General features: G+C 37.4%; 1 protein-coding gene across 2 annotated transcripts in view; it reads right to left on the reverse strand.

Moving 5' to 3' along the window:
• Positions 1-4,829: 4,829 nt before the first annotated feature.
• The window catches only part of UACA (uveal autoantigen with coiled-coil domains and ankyrin repeats), an 83,828-nt gene continuing 63,557 nt past the window's right edge, over positions 4,830-25,100 (reverse strand). For both annotated transcript variants that reach the window (XM_043470936.1, XM_043470937.1), the window contains exons 10-19: positions 24,381-24,449; positions 23,225-23,332; positions 22,451-22,483; positions 21,805-21,903; positions 17,748-17,778; positions 16,837-16,889; positions 11,973-14,711; positions 10,009-10,161; positions 7,531-7,596; positions 4,830-5,022 (exon numbers count right to left, since the gene is read on the reverse strand). In XM_043470936.1, the coding sequence (XP_043326871.1) occupies positions 4,951-5,022; positions 7,531-7,596; positions 10,009-10,161; positions 11,973-14,711; positions 16,837-16,889; positions 17,748-17,778; positions 21,805-21,903; positions 22,451-22,483; positions 23,225-23,332; positions 24,381-24,449 (3,423 nt within the window). In that variant the 3' untranslated portion in view covers positions 4,830-4,950. The remainder of the gene's footprint in view (positions 5,023-7,530; positions 7,597-10,008; positions 10,162-11,972; positions 14,712-16,836; positions 16,890-17,747; positions 17,779-21,804; positions 21,904-22,450; positions 22,484-23,224; positions 23,333-24,380; positions 24,450-25,100) is intronic.

Genomic DNA, 25,100 nt, shown 5'->3' on the forward strand with positions numbered 1-25,100 from the left:
CCTCTAATGCATAAGTGATACCACATGTCCAATTATGCTAAACACAGTCTCAATGCCCAGAGAATCTTATTGAGTGCCATCTTTGCTGCAGTTTTTCTCTTTAAATCTCTACATCCATGATTCTCATGAGCCAAAAATCCATACGTGCAGTAAGAAACAGAGCCACGTTAAGAAGGTTAGTATGTACCTGGGGAGGCTAGTATAGACACTCTTGTTTCAAATACTCAAGCCCAAAACATAAGAAAGAATTCTATTTCCAACAACAAAGTCTTAAATCCAGTTTAGTTGGGAACAACACTGAATGAAGCGGGAGCTGAAACATCTATTTAGCATTTTGTGCATGATATATCTTCTGGTGCCGTTTGCTTTTTTTCTTTTTCTGAAAATTACTCACAGTAATTGTTTTTCCTCTCTGAAATTTATTCACAACATTCAGCAGCCAGGAGCAAGGTCCAGGTTCTTCTTCCCCCGCCATACATGTGCAACCATAATTTGCACAATTATCACAGGCAATTCTCTTTCAATCCTTATTTTGGTGCCTTTACTTTGATACATAGAACTTGTAGGATGAAAAGGATCACCACAAGGTTGTAGAATCCAGTGACGAGGAAGATAAAGAGACTGAAAGAAACAGTTTTCTTCCACCATGGGGAAGCGGATGTCAAAAGAAGTTTGTAATCACTACTGTCAATATTACCCACTTGGCATTAGTGTAAGCAGGCACTGATGTATCTAGTCATCATGGACACCAAAAATTAATCTGAAACTCTTCCCTTTTCTTCTTTGAAACAAGCAAACTGAAAACATGAGCCATGTTCTCTGCAGGTAAGAAGCTCGTGTATGAGACCAATATTCAGGTCTTTGTTAGAAGGAAGGTGGTTAACACTGCAGGCAAAAAAAGTGCTCATGTTCTAAAGCTGCAAGCTTTTTAAAGCACCAGTGAGCCAATGCATTTAGAATTACATAAAAAATTAAACTGTATAATATTGGTTAGGGACAAGAGGAAAGGTTTAAATAAAAAACAAGCTATAAGAAAGATTAAGTTTAATTCCCAGGTGGCGCTAGTGGTAAAGAATCCACCTGCAAATTCAGAAGATGCAAGAGGCCCAGGTTCAATCCTTCAGTAGGGAAGATCCCCTGGAGTAGGAAATGGCAACCTACTCCAGTAATCTTCCCTTGAAAACTCCCATGGACAGAGGAGCGTGGGGGACTGCAATTCATGGGGTCACAAAGAGTAGGACACGACTGAGCACACAGACACACACATCTGAAATTTTAGAACAGCACAGGTGTAGCTAGTGTTTGATGCTGTAAAAGTGCTTCATTCAATATGCCAGCAAATCTGGAAACCTCAGCAGTGGCCACAGGACTAGAAAAGGCCACAGTTTTCACTCCAATCCCAAAGAAAGGCAATGCCAAAGAATGTGCAAACTACTGCACAACTGCACTCATCTCACACGCTAGCAAAGTAATGCTCAAAATTCTCCAAGCCAGGCTTCAACAATATGTGAATCGTGAACTTCCAGATGTTCAAGCTGGATTTAAAAAAGGCAGAGGAACCAGAGATCAAATTGCCACATCTGCTGGATCATCAAATAAGCAAGTGAGTTCCAGAAAAACATCTACTTTTGCTTTATTGACTACGCCAAAGCCTTTGACTGTGTGGATCACAAACTGTGGAAAATTCTTCAAGAGATGGGAATGCCACACCACCTGACCTGCCTCCTGAGAAACCTGTATGCAGGTCAAGATGCAACAGTTATAACTGGACATGGAACAACAGACTGGTTCCAAATTGGGGAAGGAGTACATCAAGGCTGTATATTGTCATCCTGCTTATTTAACTTATATGCAGAGTACATCATGTGACATGCCAGGCTGGATGAAGCACAAGCTGGAATCAAGATTGCTGGGAGAAATATCAATAACCTCAGATATGCAGATGACACCACCCTTATGGCAGAAAGCAAAGAAGAACTAAAGAGCCTCTTGATGAAACTGAAAGAGAAGAATGAAAAAGTTGGCTTAAAACAACATTCGGTAAACTAAGATTATGGCATCTGGTTCCATCACTTCATGGCAAATAGATGGGAAAACAATGGAAACAGTGACAGACTTTATTTTGGGGGGCTCCAAAATCACTGTGGATGGTGACTGCAGCTATGAAATTAGAAGATGCTTGCTCCTTGGAAGAAAAGCTATGACCAACGTAAACAGCATATTAAAAAGCAGAGACATTACCAACAAAGGTCTGTTTAATCAAAGCTATAGTTTTTCCAGTAGTCATGAGTGGATGTGAGAGTTGGACTATAAGGAAAGCTAAGCACCAAAGCATTGATGCTTTTGAACTGTGGTGTTGGAGAAGACTCTAGAGAGTCCCTTGTAAGGAGACCCAACCAGTCCATCCTAAAGGAGATCAGTCCTGGGTGTTCATTGGAAGGACTGATGCTGAAGCTGAAACTCCAGTACTTTGGCCACCTCATGCGAAGAGTTGATTGATTGGAAAAGACCCTGATGCTGAGATAGACTGAAGGCAGGAAGAGAAGGCCGATGCGATGGACATGAGTTTGAGTAGGTTCCAGGAGCTGGTGATGGACAGGGAAGCCTGGTGTGCTGTAGTCCATGGGGTCGCAAAGAGTCGGACATGAATGAGCAACTGAACTGAAACTGAGCTAGTGCTTAGTTTAAAAGCACTAGCATTATTAAATTTTAAGATGTTCATTGCATTACTATTTTATTTTAAAGGTTCTTTATAATACTAACCCTTTGTTAAAAGGAATGAGCTTTTCTGATGAAGTAGAAGTGATTTAAAGAAAAAAAACAAGCAACAAACAGTAATAAAGCTTTCAATGAAGGGATTCAGTGATTCTTTCAGAGAGCACTCGTATCTTAGACAACTGATCTTCCTCTTGGCCTAAGTTCAGACTTCACAGTCTTTCTGAATACAGAACAGCAAAGCGACCAGCATCACACATTGTATATGTTTCATTTGTTAAGGCTTGTACAAGCTCTGCATTTGACATCCAAAGGTGAGTGAATGAGAAAATGAGATTAATTCAAGGAGGTTACTTGGTATTGCATTCTACATAGCTAACTGAAAATAGGTGTCATTCGATGAACATGGGTTTGGGTGGACTCCGGGAGCTGGTGATAGACAGGGGGGCCTGGCATGCTGCAGTTCATGGGGTCGCAAAGAGTCGGACACGACTGAGTGAATGAACTAAACTGATCTGTACTTTACACCCCATCATTCCCTACCCAGAATTCTCCAAAAATAGCAAATGGACTTGATCACCTTGTAAATCTCTTGCAAGGATGTTCAAAACAATATTCCACAGAAAAATGTTTTTTGATGGCTGAAGACAAAATAAAACATAAATAAACCCATACAGGGGTTCCCTTACCATTCCTAATAAGGAAAGTATAACACTGAAAATTATTCAGTTAAGAACTTCTCTACTCTAGAGCTTCAATAGGTGACTTAAAACTCATGAAATAGAACTCATGCTGAAGGACAACATTAAATATAAAATTTAAAGAATCTAAATATTGCTTATGTAAACTACATATACTTAACTAAAGAATTAAAAATAAATCCATTTCTGACTTTTCATTGTTGCTTCTATATTGAAGAACTAGGATAGTTTATTCTTTGGTGAGATAAGTTATTCTGATGGTCCTTTGTCCTTGTAATTCGCAAAAATGGGATCAAAAACCTGGTTCAGGATGCTCAAAGATTATTGATAAGGCACATTTTGCAATTAAAAAAAAACTTGGTTGAAATGATTCATTTGTGTAGTTTATTTGCTAATAGTCAAATTAGTAATTTTCAATCTGAATTGTAAATAAAATATTAACAAAATAACAAAACAAATAATCTTTCCTTAAGGAGACAGAAATAATAAAAATGGTTGGTTATAATATTTACTATAAACATGTCCAATTGCATTATTTTCTTGCTATCTATATTCTTACAGTTTACTATGTTCCTGCACTTTTGTCTAAATCCTTAAAGATCTGTCCTCTAAAATCCATTCTCTAATGCTAATTTTGCAAGAAAACTGCCTTTTACATTATTAATCTCATTAGTGCAATTTTCCTATAAATAAGTACAAAACATTTGGAGGATGCATCTATAATAAGTGCTTGGTTACTATAGTAGCAAATGTCAGAGTAATTACTAAAAAAAAATGTCTAAAACTTTTGACACTTTGAAAAATCTAGTATACCATTAATCATAGTTTCCTACATACTCTGGCAAGAAAAGTCACCACAAGTGAAAATTAAGATACCATTATGGAGATTATGAGGCAATTTTATTATGAATTCCTGATATATTCCACCCTTGCCTGTTCTTAACCTAAATGTAATTTAGCACTGCAAACCATCTGTGAAATGAAATTTACTTTAAAAGGCATAAATGTTACTAGTGTAAAAAGAAAAAAAACGTGCACCTCCCAAAGAAGTCAAAGGCACTCATTAAGTTACTTGAATAAAAATGGAACTTGGCCAAGTTACCATGTGTTCCTTGAAACTTCATGAGATCTCATGGCTTGACTGAAGACCTGAAAGATCTTTTGAGCCACTTAAAAGTGGCTCCCAACCCAATTAATTTCTCTGGGAGAAACCTTTAATTATTTCCACCTAACCCCTTTTCAAATGGACCCACTCAGTTGGCTCAGGTTTTACTGGGTACTCAATCAGTTAAAACAATCCAAGGCAAAGTGTTAATGTTGTTTGCCTAATTGTAAAATTAACATACACAGAATGTAAGATTTGAACTGATACTGAAGAACTCAGTAACATAGCTGTCTAAATTAAAAACCTACTGATGGATCAAAATACACTTTATTTTAATTATACTAGCACAGCAAGGCCCAGAAAGGCCATGAGGTTGCACGCAGAATGCTCAGCACTAGCAGAAGAGCCACCGTGGGGGGTGGGTGCCCGCTAGCACACGAGCCCCTGCCGCATCTGTATGATCTGCAGTAAGGCGGCCTGCACGTCCTCATCCATGTGACCCTGGGGAGAAAGGGGAGAGGGGAGAAGTATTTTATGTTATCTCCGTTCACACACAGATTCTTAAGACACGGGGCTTTGTAACAGGACTTTATTGGTTGTGATTCACCAAATGCTAAATCCTCACCATCGTGGTGACATTCTCAACATTTTATTGGAAAGCAGAGTAGAGTTCTATCGTGGAAAGAAGGACAATCAACGTAAAAGTAGTACACACCAGTGCCTCTAACTGTCTAGTATCAGAGAACAGATGGACAAACTTCCTTCTAGAAAAAGAAGTAAAAAGTAAAAAGACAAACTTCTCTTTTTACTAATGGCTCAGATGATAGAGGCAGCATAAGTTACAGATGAGCAAAGTAAACTACTACAAGGAAAAGTTTCTTTGGCTTCTGCCAAGTTTTTTTTTATCAGAAAAGTAATTAATGAAAATTCCTATATTTATATTTTTTACATAAATAGGATCATATATATTGTTTTGCAATTTGCCTTTCCACCTAATGTCACAGAAATCTTTTCCAGGTTATTGCTTATTTTTATTCATTTATTTATTGGACACACCACATGGCTTGTAGGATCCTAGTTCCCCAAGTAGGGATCAAACCTGGATCCATGGAAGTGAAAGCCAGAGTCTTAACCACTAGAATTTCCTGCCTTAATTATTTTAAATCATTGTATAATATCCCATTGTGTGTATGTATGATAATTTCTTTATTCATTCTCTCAAAAATAGACATTTATGGAGTTTCCAATCTTTCACGCAGGTTCCTAGAGAAGAAACTGCTGGGTCAAAAGAGCAGGCTCAATTTTTAAATTTTGCTAAGTACTACAAAATCTCCCTCTACAGAGATAATGACAAGCTACACTCCTACCAACAGGGTATAAGTGTCCATTTCCCACAATGTTCTGAACAGTGCTACAGATTATCCTTTTCTTTAATATTTGCCAATCCCAGCAGTGAAAAATGGCACCTCCTTCTTTATTTCCCCTTTTACTAGTTATGTTGAGGTCTTTCAACATGAATGTTATCCGCTTATATTTACAAAGAGACACTTTAAAGTTAAAATGATGGCAAGAGGTTGACTAAATGCAAGTCAATATGGTGGGCTTACAACACCCACCCTCCTTCCCTTTTCCTTTGCTTGAGTACTTGAATGCATTTCAGCATGACACTTCCTACTAATATAAAAAGTTTAGCTTCCAAAATCTGTTTCTATAACAGCGGGATGTTTAAATTCGAAACATTAGCCATAGTTGACTAAACTGAATTTCTTAGTTAACTTTATGATGCCAGAAGGCAAGACTATTTCATATGCCAATTGCTTTTGTTATGTTTCATTAGGAGTCAGTAGAAAATAATTTCGAATCTCAGAAGCATACATGATAAAAAGTTGATAGGCTTGTTAGCTTTGCTGTCTTTCAATATGCTGCTCCCCGCCTTGGCCAGTATCAGAGCCAAGCAAGTTCACCCTCACTCACACAGAGCTTCTATACTTTTCTACTATTTTCCCTCCAAAGAACTCCCCATCCTGCTGCCCGTCAACAGTCTTCTCTAATAATTACAATAATAACAACTTTCAAACCCCAGCTTATCTTCTATCTACTCAAAAGAAAGCAGCCAAAGAGACTACCATATTATTCATCCTTTTCCATTGGTTTCCCCTTTATCTCCTACAGAAAAGGCAGGCCTTTTTAAGAAATTGATACTGTAAAAATCTCTTCCTTTTTATTTTACCTAGTTCTTTTTCTAAAAATGATCTTTTTTTTTTTTTTCAGTGTGGACACTTCAAATCCTAAACAATTTCTATTACATCTCACCTGCTTATTGCTATTCTAACATTGTCTCAACTGTCTTCCCAAAAAATCTATCCTGAGAATTTTGGAGATGCTGATCATGTTTCTACAGAGTATTAAGTATAAAACACTTCATATGTTAAACATATTTCTTGGTGTGATTTTTTAAATAGTTTTCTCATTACACCCCTCAAGAAAGCAATCTGTGGTCTTACGCTTCACTGAGATTAAGGCTCAATAAATAAATACTGCTGATATTCTAACAGAACCTCTGTTTTCTTATATTATTACGATTCTGTGCACACTTGTCACTTTTTTGGTATTCTCTACATTTCAAAGAAACACTTCTGAGCTACCAAGAAACAGCGAAGTTCTTCCTGCTCTCCTCTTTCAGCAACAGCCATGTGTGGATGTCAAGGCATTATCTCCAGCTAGCGATACTAGTAATGTGTGCCGCCATCACATGTTGCCAAACTGTCTACAAAATGAGTGACAAGCAGATGGAGACAACACTAAATTTAAGATGCTGTGTTGCCACACAGCTTTGTAAATTTCTCTGGGAGACATGCAACCCATGATTAAAAGAAACAATTATTTTAAAATAAGCATATGGGGGTACAACTACGTTAAACATCAATGACTTTCACATAAATTTACTGGAAAATAAAGAATTATTTTCTCTAAAATGATATCCTATCCAAAGGAGGAGTTCTACTTTACCTGCGCAGCACTAAGAAGGTGTGTCCGATAAATTGCAATTACTTCTTGGTGCTGTCTGTCGGCATCCTACAAGTGGGAAAGATGGGGAGGTCAGACTATCAGCATTCAGTTTTCAAACACATGGAGGCCTGTAACAATGCTGCCCTCAGGCCTGATGCTTCTAAACAGTAGTATTATTAAAGCGCTCCTGCTATATTGCAATAACAAACCACCTTGGACCCACCAGATGCAAAATTCCATAGCAAAACAATAGTATAAACTTTTCTAAAGAAAGTATGGGAACATTCACAGTGAAAGCAATGCCGCTCATCCTAGGTAATATGAAATTATTGCCTTAGATCACATCTAATGCCATGAAATTATCCAGACACTTATCAACGTATGCTTTAGATTACTGCAAAAACTTCCCATCTCATCACCTGTCTCTGGACTTTATTCCCTTTCATGCTACTGAGACTCAGGTAACTCTGTCTCACATCACTTTTCACTCAAAAATCTTGGGTGACACCTCATTATCTGATATCTAATATCTCATATCTGTAAGAGGGAACTGGAACTCATCAGCTTGATTCTCAACAGCCTCCACAACTGGGCCTCAATCACAGCTCCCAGGACCAGCCAGCCCAGCACCCTTTTACTACCCTGAGGCACGCACGCCACTTGATTTCATTTCCAGGCCTTGCTTCACACCGTTTCCTCTGCCTGCGGGAGGCTCTGTCTTCCTTTCACCTACCAAAACACCATCCATATGCAAGTTCAGCCCAGGTACTCCCTCCCTCTTTCAAACTGGCTCCTACCACATCAGTAAGCTTTCCTTCCTGGCAATTCATATCACTTAGATCCCGGGACCATATACTCAATTCTATATTTGATATTTTTGTCCCACTATTTTACTTTTTATGGATATGTATTTTGCCTAACTACCCAGAACCCTTGGGGACAGGGACTGTATACTCTCTTTATCCCTGACAGTGCTTAGCACAGTGTCATGAACATAATAAACAATAAACAAATATTTCCAAATACTGAAAAATCCACCACATCCTTTTGGTAAGATCCAAATTAGCAATATGTCATCATTAATCTGTAGGCCAAGAGTGTTATAAAATGAACACTTTAAAAAATAACTTTCTTCTATTCAAAAACAACTCACAACAAATTCCTATAGATTAGAAAAACAGCACCCAACAATTTACATTTGATTGGGCTAAATTTTACTTAGCCTCACAGCTCATTCAACTAAAAAAAGGAAACAAGCAAGCAATCAGTTCATATTATCCTATTCTAAGGATGAGGAAGCCAAGGATTAAGGGAAATGTATCATGTCACTCTCTTTTAAGTGGCAGGGCTTAGAACTGAGCTCCCAACTTCACCTTCTTAATCCAGATGTTTTCTTTTAATATATAAAGGAGATACATATCCACAAAGGTATTTATGAATGTATACATATATATACACACACACACATATTGCCTTTTAATATATATAAGGATATAATGTATAAAAACCATAGGAATGCCTACCTTTATTCATAAGGATAAAAGATTATTTAAAAAAGCGTGCTCTGTTGTGTCTAACTTTTGTGATTCCATGAACTGTAGCCCGCCAGGCACCTCTGTCCATGGCATTTTCCAGGCAAGAATACTAGAGTAGGTTGCCATTTCCTACTCCAGGGGATCTCCCTGACCCAGGGATGAAACCACGGTCTTCTGCATCTCCCGCATTGGCAGGCAGGTTCTTTACCATTGTGCCACCTGGGAAGCTTGCTTTAAAGTGAAAGTGAAAGTCACTCAGTCGTGTCCGACTCTTTGTGACCCCATGGACTATACCATCCATGCAATTCTCCAGGTCAGAATACTGGAGTGGGTAGCCTTTCCCTTCTCCAGGAAATCTTCCTACCCCAAGGATCAAATCCAGGTCTCCCACATTGCAGGCAGATTCTTTACCAGCTGAGCCACAAGGAAAGCCCAAGAATACTGGAGTGGGCACGCCTATCCCTTCTCCAGGGGATCTTCCTGACCCAAGAATCAAACAGGGGTCTCCTGCATTGCAGGCAGATTCTTTACCAATTGAGCTATCAGGAAAGAAGTGGACCAAAATTTTAGAGTCTGCAACAGTTGGAAAGCTATCAGATTTGGAGTAAGTCCCAGGATTAAATCCTAGCTGTATGATCCCAGGCATATTTTCGTCTTTGTTTCCTTAAGAATTAAATGGGGGGCTAAATAAAACCTTGTAGGACTGTGAAGAAGATCAACTTTAAAGATCAAGCACATAAAATGCTTAGTATAGTGCCTGGTACATAATAAGCACACAAAAATGATATCATATCATAGTATAAATAATTTCTAGCAAAAATGATTACATTCTTGGATCTGAACACAGCCACAAATTAATCTGATTTCTAAATAAGATTTTACAAACAAGCAAAGGTGACCCTGCACATATCAGCATGAAGCCCTGCAGGTCCCAGGTACTCACCGCCAGCTGCTGCTGCAGGGACCGGACCTGCTGCTGCAGGCCGTCAATCAGCTGACTCTGCCTCTTGCTGGGACTCCCACTCCCATAGGTGAGCTGGGAAAGGCCATTGAGGGCCTGTTTTAATCTCTCCACATCACTGAGCAGTTCAGTTATCTTACGAAAAAAGAAAAAGGGTTGTGGGAGAAACACGCATTAGTCACATATTCACCTGTAAGGAACATCTTTACACAGAGCTCATTCTCTGAGACACAAAATTCACCTTTACATACCAGAAAACTGAGGAAGGAATACTGCCAAGACTGTTTCAACAGTATGTGCAGTATATGATTTTCTCCCAGTACAGGGAGAATCTTTCATAGTTAAGGAAATCAAGTAAAATCCTAATATATGTTTGGTATGTGGGTGTGCGTGCTAAGTCACTTCAGTCGTGTCCGACCCTATGAACAGTATCCCACCAGGCTCCTCTGTCCATGGGATTCTCCAAGAATACTGCAGTGGGTTGCCAAGCCCTCCTCCAGGGGATCTTACCGATCCAGGGATCGAACCTGTGTCTCTTATGTCTCCTGCATTGGCAGGCAAGTTCTTTACCACTAGTGCCACCTGGGAAGCTCCCTGGTATGTAGTATGTGCTTACTAAGTGGCAACAACTGTAAGTGGGAAATTAATAACTTGTTATCATAATTTCATATTATATCCATAACTGATTTCCAAACAAGGTGTGAGCACTAAAGTTCTAGGTCATGTGAGCAGACATGCCAGAAGGTCAGCACTTGCACCACTCCACTGGGCTGAAGCTGGGCTGTGTCACTGCATTCCCAGCACTAAACATAGCCCCTGGAAGGTAGAAGGCATTTAATAATTATTTGAATGGGTAAAATAAAACTGCATTCAATCTCCCTGATTTCTCATCTTCCTAATACATACTTTATTCAACTACCAGTTTTGAAAATGTTATTGAGCACCTGTTCTGTAAATTGTACAATGAGAATGAACAGTAAGAAGGAAAGATAAGTTATGACTCTGCTCTTAAAAACTGGCTGGGAAGACCACCCATATCATTCTGACATGGTAATATATATGCTGTGAAAGTGAAGTAGTTCAGTCATGTCCAACTTTTTGCAACCCCGTGGACTGTAGCCTACTAGGCTCCTCCCTCCATGGGATTCTCCAGGCAAGAATACTGGAGTGGGTTGCCATTTCCTTCTCCAGGGGATCTTTCTGACCCAGGGATTGAACCTGGGTCTCCCGCATTGCAGGCAGATGCTTTAACCTCTGAGTCACCAGGGAAGGCCTGTAAATGGATGTCAAAACACAACATACATTTTGGAAGAGGAACTGTTTACTGTAGGCTAGATCGGCCAGTGAAGGCTTTAGGAAGGAGAGTTAAGTGAAGATGTGGGCATTAAGAAATGTAGAGAATTTGAGCAGGTAGAAAGGAGGGGCAAAGACATTCTGTCTAAAGGAAGATAAAATGTACAGTGAGTTGGAGGGCTCAATTTACTGGTATGAGTGAGTTTCAAGATTCTGGGAGTCTTCAAATTCTGGGAGGCTCTGCAGTGTCTTCTGCTTCTTGCAGCCCAGAAACACAGTTTAATATTTTTCCTTTCCCATTCTTTAAGTGCCCTAAAAACCCCTAGGTTTTGATTATTCATTTTTGAGGCAAGCGAATCTTGAGTCTCCCTATCTTTCCACAGTTCTTGCCTGAACCAGATGAGAAAACAAAAGGAAAACTGCTTTTGATTTCTGTTTGTGTAACTTTACCTTTTTCTCAACTCTGTTTTGTTTTTGTTTTCGGCATATTCACAGTCACACTAAAAAGGAGGCATTTAATGATCACTTTGTCGATGCTTTGGTAAACCTGTCTTGTGGAGTGCTACAGTAAACAGTCCTATCGTATGTACCCTGGCAGTTCTGCCCTGGGGTTGCCAACACCAAGCCATGCTTCCCTAAAGTGTTATCATTACCTTATTATCTTTTGCTTCGATTTGTTTGGCAGATTCCTGTATCCTTCTCTGTAGCTCTGTGATGGTTGTTAAGGATTTGTCACATCGTTCCTGCTGATCTTTGATTTCTTGCTCAATGCTGAAATGGAGCAATTCCTTCTCATCTTTAGCAGACAGTTCCTTCTTTTTGGCATGCAAAACCTCCTCACATACTTCCTCATACTTCCTATTCAGATTGGCCAATTTTTCGTTTAAGTTGGAAATCTGTGTCTCCAAATCGCTTTTCGTTGCTTTATATTTCGACAAATCAACCACCTCCCTAGTCTCTAATTTTTTTAGCGCTTGTTTAGTATTCTGAATCTCAGACTGGAGTTTGGAGACCTCTTCGGTTTTGTTTTGGCTTTCTTCTTCCTTTTCTCTCAAGCTAGCTTTTATGATTCCAACTTCTTTCTCAAATGCTTCCTTAACCTGCAAATGCTCAGCCAGGGGCACAGAGGAGTTCTTCTGATTCTCCAGCACCTGCCGCAGTTGGGTCACTGTCTGCTGCTCTTTCTCGTAACATCTCTGCTTAGTCTTCAGTTCCTCCCTGAGTGTCTCGATTGTACCACTAAGAGATTTTTTCAGGGACTCAACCTGTTCCAGCGGAACATGCTGCTTCTGCAAAAGAGTTTGTGCTGCAAGGATCTCAGAAGTCTGCTTGGCATTTTCCTCCACAAGCTTCTCTTTCTCCTTCTTTGCCTCTGTGTATTTCTGCAACAGGTCTTTTAACTGTCTGTTCAGCTCTTCTGTTTTTCTGCTTAATGCTCTTTCTGTTTCATGAGAATTCTCAACGAGAACACTCTTATCCTTTAGATCCTTCTGAAGAGTGAGGATCTCCTTCTTTAACTTGTCATTCTCTTGCTTGCACTTCTTGGCCTCTTCTTCGCTGGTATGATACTTCTGTGTCTGCTGGGATAATTGTTCTTTAAGTTCTTTTTCAGTGGCTTTAAATTTTCTCTCACATTCTTCCAAGCTGATGATCGGAGCATATTTTAGCTTGATGCATTCCTGTATCGTGTCGAGTTCTCTTTTCTGGGCTGCGATCTCAGCATGCAGGGTTACAATCTCCTCCTGGCCTTTTTTGTAGTTAGCCAGTATTTCAGCGCTGTTGTCCTGGACCTTCTTCATGCTCTTCCTTATGCCACTCATCTTTTCTTCATGCTCTCTTAGGCTGATGTACTCAGCTTTTACTTGGTTCTGAGTATTCTCCAGATTTCTTTTTAATATTTCATTCTCATCTTTTATTTTCACAAATTCTTGATTTATATCTTCACACTTCTTCTTCACATCTACTAATTCTCTATTGGTTTTATCCAATGTGCTACTCAAGGCAGTTTTGATCTCTTCATGGGTTTTCACTGGCACATACTGATGACTCATGGTCTTTTTCAAATCATTGTTTTCAGACATGAGTGAATATATTTTCTCTTGGTCTTCACCACATTTTTTATTCAGTTCAGACAGCTGCTTCTTAAGTTCAGTGATATTGGATTTCAGAGCCATCATCTCTTTTTCGTGTCTCTCAGGAGGTATGAACACAGTTTCCAGGCGGCTGACATTCTTACTTAAACTGGCATTTTCCATAAGCAACTTCTCCATTTCCAACTTCTTTTCTGTATATTTGTGTGTCACATCTGAAAGCTTTTTATTCAAATCATCAACAATTACATCATGTGACTTTTTCATTTCTTCACTTACTTTTAAAGGGACATAATGATTTTTCATTTCAGTTGTTAAGTTATGTACTTGTTGCGTAAGGAGCTTATTATCCAGGCAGACCTTTTCGATTTCCTTTTGTAACGTCTGATTTTTTGATGTTAACTCAGTGATCCTCTTCCCAAGTTCTCCTGACTTTTGCTCTAATCTGCTCTTGAGCTGCTCATGTTCCTCTGGTTTGACGTGCTGAGCCAGTTTGGCCTTCAAATTCTCAAGTTCTCTCTTTAATGGTCTAACTTCATTAAGTGATCTTTCATACTCTCTTTCCACATCTATTAATTTTTTTGCCTTCTCGTTTACTTCATTTGATAACAAGCTCTTCATGTTTTCAAATTTCTCTGCTGGAACAGAAAGGGCCAGCTTGGCTGACAAGTCCTTTAACTGGCCTTCCATCTCAGTGAGCTTCCTTCCTCTCTTCTCTCGCTCCAGTTCACACATGCTCAACTCCTTCTGCAGTCGCTTATTCTCTTCCATCAGCTTGCCCTCATCTCTCTTAAACTCTTCAACTAACATTTCATTTTGTTTGATTTGGTTTCTCAACTTCCCCACTTCTGCAGACGCACCTTCATATTTCACTTTCATGTCTTTCAACTGCTCCTTCAGTTCCTCCATCAGTCTGTGGTTCCCAGTAGCTGCATCACTTGTCAGGTGCTCTTTCAAGGCAAGAAAATGTGTCTGCATTTGTTTCACTTTACCTTCCGACTCATACATTCTCTTCTGCACGTCTTTCAAGGCATCTTCCAGCTGCTTTACCTGCTCGTCTGAGTCCTCTTTCACCCTCTCACACTCCAGCGCTAAGGCTCTGCACTCCGCCACCTTATGAGCCAGTTCATTTTGGAGTTTGAGTCTGTCCTGTTTTGCTGAATCACAGAAAGTTCTCATCGCTTCTAATTCTTTCTTTAAAATTTCGTTTTCCGAATATGAGGCTTGGTTAGGTAAGGCTAGCTCCAGTGGTCTTAACATAGATCGGCTTTGCATATGGACTGGCATGCCTGTGGAAGTACACTGCAAAAATAATAGTAACACAATAAAATATCAATCCCAAAAGCCTAAAGAAGACACTTATTTACCAAACTTATAAAGTTGCCACATCATCAGTAGCCAAAGGGTTTCCAGACTAGTATATTAGAAAAACATAGTAGTACTGATTTTTGAGGTAAGAAAAACAGTTCTAGGCATGATTTCCTTGATGCAGTGACATTTGGAAAGCCTGTTCACTTTACGTGTATTTCTGGCAGACCAAAGAAGGAAACAGTTGTGGCCTCTGGGGACTTTTTTCTCTTTCTCTTTTTATAATATCTACCGATGAATGTCAACTGATCAAAATCCATTTACTATTTCTATGTCTTATGGCACATAATCTGCTTAGAACTTCAAATTCTGAAGAAAGTCATCAGAACCCTTGAGTAAAAACAAGGGTTTTGCAATTTTAAATCTGCAAATAATTTTATAGAATGATATATTATTATCTAATAACATATATTGACCTCTGAGTTCCCTCAATGCTAACATCAGTGTAATGTTTAAATTATAAAAATAATACCAAAATAAACCTAGCTATTATAAGAATCAAGAGAATGATATTAATCAATTCACAAAATATAAACATGTTTTCTTCTTTCAAACAGAATGATAAATTAGAATTTACCATACACTCTTACTACAAAATTGAATCAACATCTTGTTTCTTCTATTAAATGCTGACAAAAAGAAGTATAATTTAAGTTCTCACTGAAATATATCATAAGTACCAGAACACAGAACATATAATCATGAAATATTAAATTTAACTATTTCTATTTTTCCCTATCCACCCTATTACAGTAAGGGCTCTTTTAAAATACTGATAAAAGCCATGTGCTATGAGTATGTCCTACTATTTTAATAGGCAGGTTTTACTGTTGTTCACTTCAATTAACACTGCCTTCCCATTGATGAAGAAGAAAACCATGCTGTGCCTAGTCGCTCAGTCGTGTCTGATTCTTTGCAATTTTATGGACGATGGCCTGCCAGGCTCTTCTGTCTATGAGATTCTCCGGGCAAAAAATACTAGAGTGGGTTGCCATTTCCTCCTCTGGGGGATCTTCCCAACCCAGGGATCAAAAACATGTCTCCTGCATTGGCAGGTGGATTCTTTACTACTGAGCCACCTGGGAAACCCAAAGAAGAAAATTAACAACATGGAATAATTTCTCAGCCTCAGTCTGCTTTCGACTTACCAATTATCTTTGGACTAAGACTACTATAATTCACCAACAAATTACTTACACAGCTTCACAATTCTCATACTTATTTTACTACAATCAAATATTTATCTTATCTTCTTAAATATTATTCAGTTAATTGACATCCATTCTCTCAACTTAGAATCTTAGAAGTTTCCAACTTAGAGGGACCCTAGACATCATATAGGCTAATTCACTCTGCCCACGGATGATGAAGGTATATATATAAAACCTTTAAAAGTCCAAATATTTATCAGTTCTGCAGTTCATAGAGGGTACTAGGAAGGCAAACCTTGTATCCACTGGAAACTAAAAGTGAAGAGCAGCTAAGCAATAGAATCAGACAACACTCCCTCTTGGAAGCTTTATTTTGAGGTGAAGTGAAGTGAAGTCGCTCAGTCATGTCCGACTATCTGCCACCCCATGGACTGTAGCCTACCAGGATCCTCTGTCCATGGGATTTTCCAGGCAAGAATACTGGAGTGGATTGCCATTTCCTTCTCCATTATTTTCAGGTAAATTTCCCAAATATAGAATACACATTTGAATTCCAGGAACAATACATCTCAAAGTCAAAATGAATGCCTTTTGAATTATTCATACCTGTCTCCCCTGTAAATGGGCAATTACGAAGAGTTGGCCAACTGCTGTTAAAGAATAGAGGCCTAATATCAAAGACAATGAAATTGTAATTCAAATCTTTTAAGTCACTGTCACCAAAAATACTCTAGACGGCACTAAACAGCGTATCTGCTTTTACTAAACTCAAGACCACAAGACCAATTTTTCTTTGATAATGAAAACTTAATTCAATGTATATATAGATGATAAATAAACAATGCTGCTTTCCTCCTTTTAAAAAGGCACAAATATTTTTATAAATATTTTTTTAAATAAAACATTACCTGTGATTCTGTCATGTACATCTGACCTTGTTTAAGAAGCATATCTTCTTTCCCTAAATAAATCCAAATAAAGGATACCTTAAATATCCATACCAAAGAAGGCTAAGCATTAATTTGGTGTTATTATCTCCTTTATTATTCAAATAAAAAAGAAGCATGAGTTACAAAATAAAATTACCCTGTTCTAAAATGGCCATATTTTAACTTATTTTTCTATATATATAAGGAAAGTATGTATATTCTTTTGAGTAGATATGAAGTTGGTTTTTAGAATTATGTAAAACTGTTAGGCTAAATAAGTTAAATGATTATTATAAAATATGTATGTTAATAGTCAAAATAAAAATGATATCATTTGCAATTTATAGGATAAATATTACAACTGTACTTAGCTAAGGAATAATTTAATATTCGATAGGAAGCAAAAAATTAGATTTTATAGAGAAACTTTAAAGTTGGAGAATAAACACAGTGAAGATTAATTATGTAAAGTCTTAAAATAATAAAGAAATATTTATGGAACATCTAAATTCTAAAATGCTTACCTGCATGAGGTTATATCCAAAGATTTTTCCAAATCAGAAAACTATGTTTACATCTCTTTCAATAAAGAGCAAGTCCCAAATATCATAAGTTAAATGTCTTAACAATCAATATGCAAATCTGGTAATTTGTACAGCACACAATTTAAAAATTTAGGTCCTAAGGAAAATCAGAGCCTTAGTGATTAGCAGATTTTCTGCTAAGAGACTACAGGAGTCATTTTAACCTCTTCCCTGCGCCATGCTGAGGTATAAGATACAAGTAGTTGATGAAGTTTTGCAGCAGGAGTATCATATATAGTCAGAAAAAACATTCTTTTTTGCTTAAACTGGGTGAACTGTAATGATAATCTATACTTTTATACTTACTGAAATGACTTCCTGATCCTAAATGATCACTCTGAAATCAGAAGAATACATTAAAACATTTTAGATGAATACTGCTTCAATTTTGTTAAATTCTATATCTATTTTAGCTCTAAATGATCCAGTCATAAAACCACATTTTCAACATTCCTTGTTTCTCCTGGGTATTATTCTACTCAAACTCACAAAAAGGCAAAGCACAATTAGCGAGATCAGTTGGGAATAAACTACTTCACTAAGCATTTTAATAAAAGCAGCAAGTATTTCAAGAAAAAACTTTGACTGTTCAAAAGAAAAGCAAGCTCCAAATGAACTGAAACAACTTTGAATACGTACTCTCTGCTGCTTCTTTACCTCAAAAGGAAGGAAATGCCACATTCTCACCAAGAAATCAATTTACTATATCACCATTGGGGAGCAGAAACCTTAACTCATCAACTATGAAACATTAGCCTAACCCTTTATTTCAGATTTATAAAATGCTAATTACCTTTGAAGGTAACAGAGACAGAGAGCAGGAAATAAAACTGAGGCAAAGAACTGCATATAGTTCATAATAAATCCACCAATGCATCAGTTAGGAAAAGGAGAAAAAGAGAGAAAATTTAGATACTCTGAGTTAAAGTATACTTGGATTGATCCCTATCCCAAGTTAGCCAAGTACAAAGAACCTAACAGAAATTAAAATACTATACTGTCAAGAGTAAAGATATGCAGATGTACATCATGTTTCTATATTTGTCTATATTCATACTAATGGCTGTGTGTCAAACTCTGGTAAGTGACCATGATAAAAACGGCCCACAGTTCAATAACTAAATTAATGTCCCACTAATACTTATTGCCCCAAGGGTATGGGAAAAGATCTGTAAACTTAGGTAAGCTCTTTGTTCTAAATAATATGTAATACTAGAATCTGCAGTAGGTAGTAAATGGGCTTATAGATGAATGGGTGAAGGGAGGCCATGGCACATAAGAAATTCGAAAAACTTAGTTTGGACTTATTACCTTGCCTTGATGACTCAAATGACAACAAATGCATGAGTTACAACATAAAATTAGCCTTGTTCTAAAATATCCATGTTTCCCAAACTTGTTCTGTAAAAATAAAGAAAATGCCTACATATTAAGTACCACACAGTTGCACTCATCTCACATGCTAGACTAAAGTAATGCTCAAAATTCTCCAAGCCAGGCTTCAACAATATGTGAACCATGAACTTCCAGATGTTCAAGCTGGTTTTAGAAAAGGCAGAGGAATCAGAGATCAAATTGCCAACATCCGATGGATCATCGAATAAGCAAGACAGTTTCAGAAAAACATCTATTTCTGCTTTATTGACTACACCAAAGTGTTTGACTGTGTGGATCACAACAAACTGTGGAAAATCCTTAAAGAGATGGGAATACCAGACCACCTGACCTGCCTCCTGAGAAATCTGTATGCAGGACAGGAAGAAACAGTCAGAACTGGACATGGAACAACAGGCTGGTTCCAAACAGGAAAGGGAGTACGTCAAGGCTGTATATTGTCACCCTGCTTATTTAACTTATACACAGAGTACATCATGAGAAATGCTGGGCTAGATGAAGCACAAGCTGGAATCAAGACTGCTGGGAGAAATATCAATAACCTCAGATATGCAGATGACACCACCCTTATGGCAGAAAGTGAAGAAGAACTAAAGAGCCTCTTGATGAAAGTGAAGGAGGAGAATGAAAAAGTTGACTTAAAGCTCAACATTCAGAAAACTAAGATTATGGCATCTGGTCCCATCACTTCATGGGAAATAGATGGGGAAATAGTGGAAACAGTGGGAGACTTTATTTTTTGGGGCTCCAAAATCACTGCAGATGGTGACTGCAGCCATAAAATTAAAAGACGCTTACTCCTTGGAAGAAAAGCTATGACTAACCTAGACAGCATATTAAAAAGCAGAGACATTATTTTGCCAACAAAAGTCTGTCTAGTCAAGGATACGGTTTTTCCAGTAGTCATGTATGGATGTGAGAGTTGGACTATAAAGAAAGCTGAGCGCCAAAGAATTGATGCTTTTGAACTGTGGTATTGGAGAAGACTCTTGAGAGCCTTTGGACTGCAAGGAGATCCAATCAGCTCATCCTAAAGGAGATCAGTCCTGCGTGTTCATTGGAAGGACTGATGTTGAAGCTGAAACTCCAATACTTTGGCCACCTGATGCGAAGACCTGACTCATTTGAAAAGACCCTGATGCTGGGAACGATTGAGGGCAGGAAGAGAAGGGGACCACAGAGGATGAGATGGTTGGATGGCATCACCAACTCAATGGACATGAGTTTGGGTAAGCTCCGGGAGTTGGTGATGGACAGGGAAGCCTGGCGTGCTGTAATCCATTGGGTCACAAAGAGTTGGACATGATTGGGCATCTGAACTGAACTGAACTAAGTATTACACATAATGCAGCAATGCTGGTGGCAGTTTATGAAGACTTTCAAGGGAGGTGAGATAGCAGTGGATATTCCATATTACAAATAACGATTCCTTAGTTTTTAATAACGGCTTTCATAAACACTGGGTCACAAATAAAGCAGACCTTATAATTTTCTCTTGGATGGTTAAAAATCATTTCCAGCATAAAAATTCATTTGATTGGGGAAAATGTCCCCATTATACTGAATGCAAAAACTTATAAAATAGGATGTATAATAAGATTCCATCTGATGAATTCATGTATATAACAAAAGTTATGTACAAAGAAGGGGCTTCCCAGGTGGCTTAGTGGTAGAGAATCCTCCAGTCAACGCCAGAGACACAGGACACACGGGCTTAACCCCTGGGTTGGAAAGATCCCCTGGAGGTGGAAATGGCACCTTCCTCCAGTATTCTTGCCTGGAAAACCCCATGAACTGGGGAGCCTGGTGGGTTGCAGTCCATGGGAGTCACAGAGTCAGACCCGACTCAGAGACTGAGTGCACACACACATACATGTACACAGAAAGGTTTGAAAGGATGGTCAGGTGCTAAGAATACCACATCAGCATAGATGAGCTTTGTATCAGCATAGATTAGCCTTGTGTCAGCATAGATTAGCTGTGTCTAGTTCTGCACTTCATAGAAAAGGAATTATGCAGTAAGTGCTCTTTGCATCTGATTTCTTTCCTCCAGCATTATATCTGTGAGTTACATCCATGTCTTTATATTCTTTTTCATAGCAATACCCGTTTTTTTTTTATTTACAAAGAAAAATTTGACTTTTGCTATGTATTTTGGAGTTATATCTCATAATAAAGATAAAAGACTCACATTGGAATCAGCTACTCTCTTCAGCGACCCCAGTGCTGAACAACATTTATAAAAATATGTATTATGGCCTTGCAAAACACATCTATTCAGTTGCAGGTCTGGAGAGTGGTCACCCTTGGTTCAGGGAGCATGAGGAGGCTTCTGGATAAAGGTGATGTGCTATTTTCTGATCTAGGAGGTTTGATTTGTGAAATTTGTGAAAATCCTTCAACTTATCCACTTTAACATATACTTTTTAACATATATTGCATTTTGAATAAAAGTTTTTAGAAAAAAATAGTCTTGGAAAAACTAAGAGCTAACTGAGTCAACAAAAGATAAGTATATGACCTGAGCCTTATTAACACACTACCCTCACCAAACAAGTTTGTACATGCACCAGGCTCTTTCTGAGATAATCCTGGAATTACCACTATTCATTTAAATGATGCTTTTTATTAACACTATCAGAATCACTGTAATTTTACAGGTAAAAGTATGACATCTTGAAATGGTAAAAATGGACAAAGAGGAAGGTTGGGGAAGAGAAACTGGAACTGAACTAAATATTCGTTTAGTCAATTTCAATTATTTCATTTAAACTTTACGACAACTCTGCGGGAAACGGGACAATCACCCCAATTTTGCCAAAGCAGCAAAAAGCTCAGAGACTTTAAATGAATCACCTGAGGTCACACTATAAAAGAGAGAGTGATAATTCAAATTCAAGTCTGACTTCAAGCCATTTACCACTTCCATTGTAAGTTACACAAAATACTTTATTTAAGCTTTCTGTACCTCAAAATACTTAAATCTACTTTTCAGAGCTTCAATAGTTCTTAGGCTTTCTTCATGTTGCTTTTCTTTGGCTGCCAAAAGGGACTTCAGCTTTTCTTTCTGAAATGAAAAGGAATAAATACAGCACAAAATCATACTGTGCTTGAAATCATACTGTGCTTGAAATACATGTGCATGAAATGTATTACAGAAAATGTGCATTAGAATTACTTTGAGGACTATCGTTAATGAATTCTATAAGCTGGTAGATTTTTAAACTATTAGTCAAACTTCATACCAATATACCAATAATATACAAAATATACAAACAACATTATGAAAAATTCAAATTTCTGTGGTTTGGTTTAAGTCATATTATTTTCAGACATTTTCTTTATAATGCTTAGAATTTTATATCTTTTCACAACAAGTCTCATGAAAAATGAGACATTCAGAGGAGTAACAGCAAAATGCCTACAATAACCCATGCCACTATTCTCAAAACATAATTTTACAGTCACACATAGGTTTTGTTTTTCCCTTTGAACAATTAACCAAAAAAGCAATTCCATCTCCATCTCAGTTTAGGACTTAAAACTTCTACTGCAATATTCTCTTCAATTTACATAGTATTTTACAGCTTTAAAGTAAAACTTAATCATCCTACCTCACTTTCCAGATCATCAGCCACCATTACTTCCTAAATTTAAAAAGAAGAAGAAATGTATTTTCACTCTTGACAGTTTATTTTAAGAAGCATGAGCTTGGCAAATACCTTTTAAACAGACGTGCATGTCATTGAGCCTGGGGTCAAGCATGTGAGGAGATGCCTGTGCCCCCACTCCTGTGCTCCCGCTGTATTCGTTCGTCTCACTAACCTTGCTCACATGCACTTCAGGCTCTTCTGACAGCCTGTCAATTCCTTACAACTCTTACTTGCTCTTCCTCCTCACTCCTGTCCATTCCTTCCTCTCCAATCCCACAACTCCAGTGTTATCACCATAGACCAACAGTGTTCTCTGTTCTTAGATTTGACATTAAGTTTCATGTAATGAAACTTCCCTGGTGGCTTAGCCGATAAAGCGTCTGCCTACAATGCAGGAGACCAGGGTTCAATCCCTGGGTCAGGAAGATCTCCTGGAGAAGGAAATGACAACCCACTCCAGTATTCTTGCCTGGAAAATCCCGTGGATGGAGGAGCCTGGTAGACTACAGTCCATGGGGTTGCAGAGTCAGACACGACTGAGCAACTTCACCTACACCTTCATGTAAAGGTCTTAATAAGATCTAACTTTCCTCAAGGGCAATGATCTGATTTTACCGCCTTTAGCATCTGACACATTGCTGGGAGGGTTTGATCATTAACAATTTGTTATTGACAATGATGATGACTCACAGTAAAATAGTTCTGGATGTTTTTGGTATTGTGCAGATTATTTACCTCATTTAGCTGTAGTTGTAAACCATTGACTTTATCCAATAATATTCTCTGTTCTTGCTGAATTTTTCTCAACCTCTCTTTCAGATCTTCATTTTCAATCTCCAGATCCTTCAACAGTAAAGAAAACAGATGCTAGGCCAACTTTAAAGGAGCAACTCTTATGGAAGAAATTTCTGAAAGCAGCTCACTAGCATAAATATATACACATACAAACAGCTTTAAGTATAAAGATACAATAATTTCAATGACATTTAAATAACAAAATCTATACATGAGAAATAATGTAGAAAATTACAGTTCTATGATAACTAATAAACATAGCTATATATAAGACAGCAAATCATGATTCTAATAAATAAGAAATAAAAGCATCATCTAGAAATAGAAAATAGCAGAAGAATATGTCATCTTAACTTTTTCCAAACACCTCTCAAATTAATGAGTTTAAAAAACTGAAGAATATTCTTACACTTTGTTAACCTAATCATCATCACTTCAGTGCTCTGATAAAACATTTAAGGCTATAGTTCACTTTCTTAACACTACAGAGTAAACTATGAAATCCCCCCAAAATGCTTTTGCTTCATTGTACAGAAAAGGTTATTCAACTTATATTTTAGTAGTATTTGGCACAAAGTAAACCATTTAATTATGGCTCATCTTCCAATGCAACCCAAATAATAATCATTATTTGAACACTTTAATGAACATAAAAGGTAAAACTACTGTGTGGATAACAAAAATATTTTTTAGTCAAAATTTTAAAATTTAAGAAAATGTTCAGATTTTGTTTTATTCACAGTGATAATCATTTTGTCATTATAATTAATTTTCTGAAATAAATACAAATGTATGATTTATGGCCTAAAACAGATATATTTAAATCAACAAAAAGTTATATAAAGTTATTTACTTCCTAAAGTATATTAAAACAATGCTTTCTGTAAGATAATACTGACACAAACATTCATATCAAAAGTCAATTCTTTTAGAAGGAATAAGGCAAGAAATAGAATCACAAAATATAACAAGCTTCTCCTCCTGCCCTTACTTGTCCACAGCACGTCCCATTTTTGCTTCCTTTCTTGTCCCAAACCTCACTACAAACAACAATGGAATTCTCTGCAAAGGAAGATACCAATGTTTTTCTTTTTACCTGAACGTTTTGATGCTCCCTCTGATTTGACTTCATATTTACTTCATCTAACATCTGAGACAAATTTCGCTTTGGTAAAACATATGAAAACACAGGTTAGCAAGTGTGAGAATAAAGAAAAGTACATTTTCCTCAATAGGAAATATACCCAATTAGTGATTTTTCAGCTTAACCAAGTTTTAATTTTCCTGTACAAAACACAAGGTGGCAGTGTTTCCACTTAAAACTCCAAATGGAAAAAATAACAATATAGGTTTTAAATGGAACAAATATAGTCTATTTTTAAATACTAAAAAATAACAGAATTTAAAATCTCTATTATTAACTATTTATTTTCACCAAAGTCACAAAATTTTAAAAAGAAGAATTTATACTAGAAGCAAAACTCAAAGTTATACTAAAAAGCATCAGCTACTATTCCCAAAACAAGGGAATTGGTGTTTAAAAAGAGAAGGGAGAGTTATATTAATATTGAAAGAAAAATATGGAAATTATTTGAGTACTGATGAAATAAAATATCAAAGGGTGTGAAAAGAAAGAGACAGACAATGCACTGACGAAAGCTACATGACTTGGCTGGTACATGATCTGTTTCTGTACACTTACTGCTTTGAAACTTTATTCCAGCTTAGAGATTTGCTTTAATAAAAACACAACACAATCATTAAACAAGAGAGAAAATAACCTTTTTTTGCCCAAATTGATCTGTAAATCTACACA

Source organism: Cervus canadensis, chromosome 6, assembly GCF_019320065.1.
Source record: "Cervus canadensis isolate Bull #8, Minnesota chromosome 6, ASM1932006v1, whole genome shotgun sequence".
Taxonomy (NCBI): Eukaryota; Metazoa; Chordata; class Mammalia; order Artiodactyla; family Cervidae; genus Cervus; species Cervus canadensis.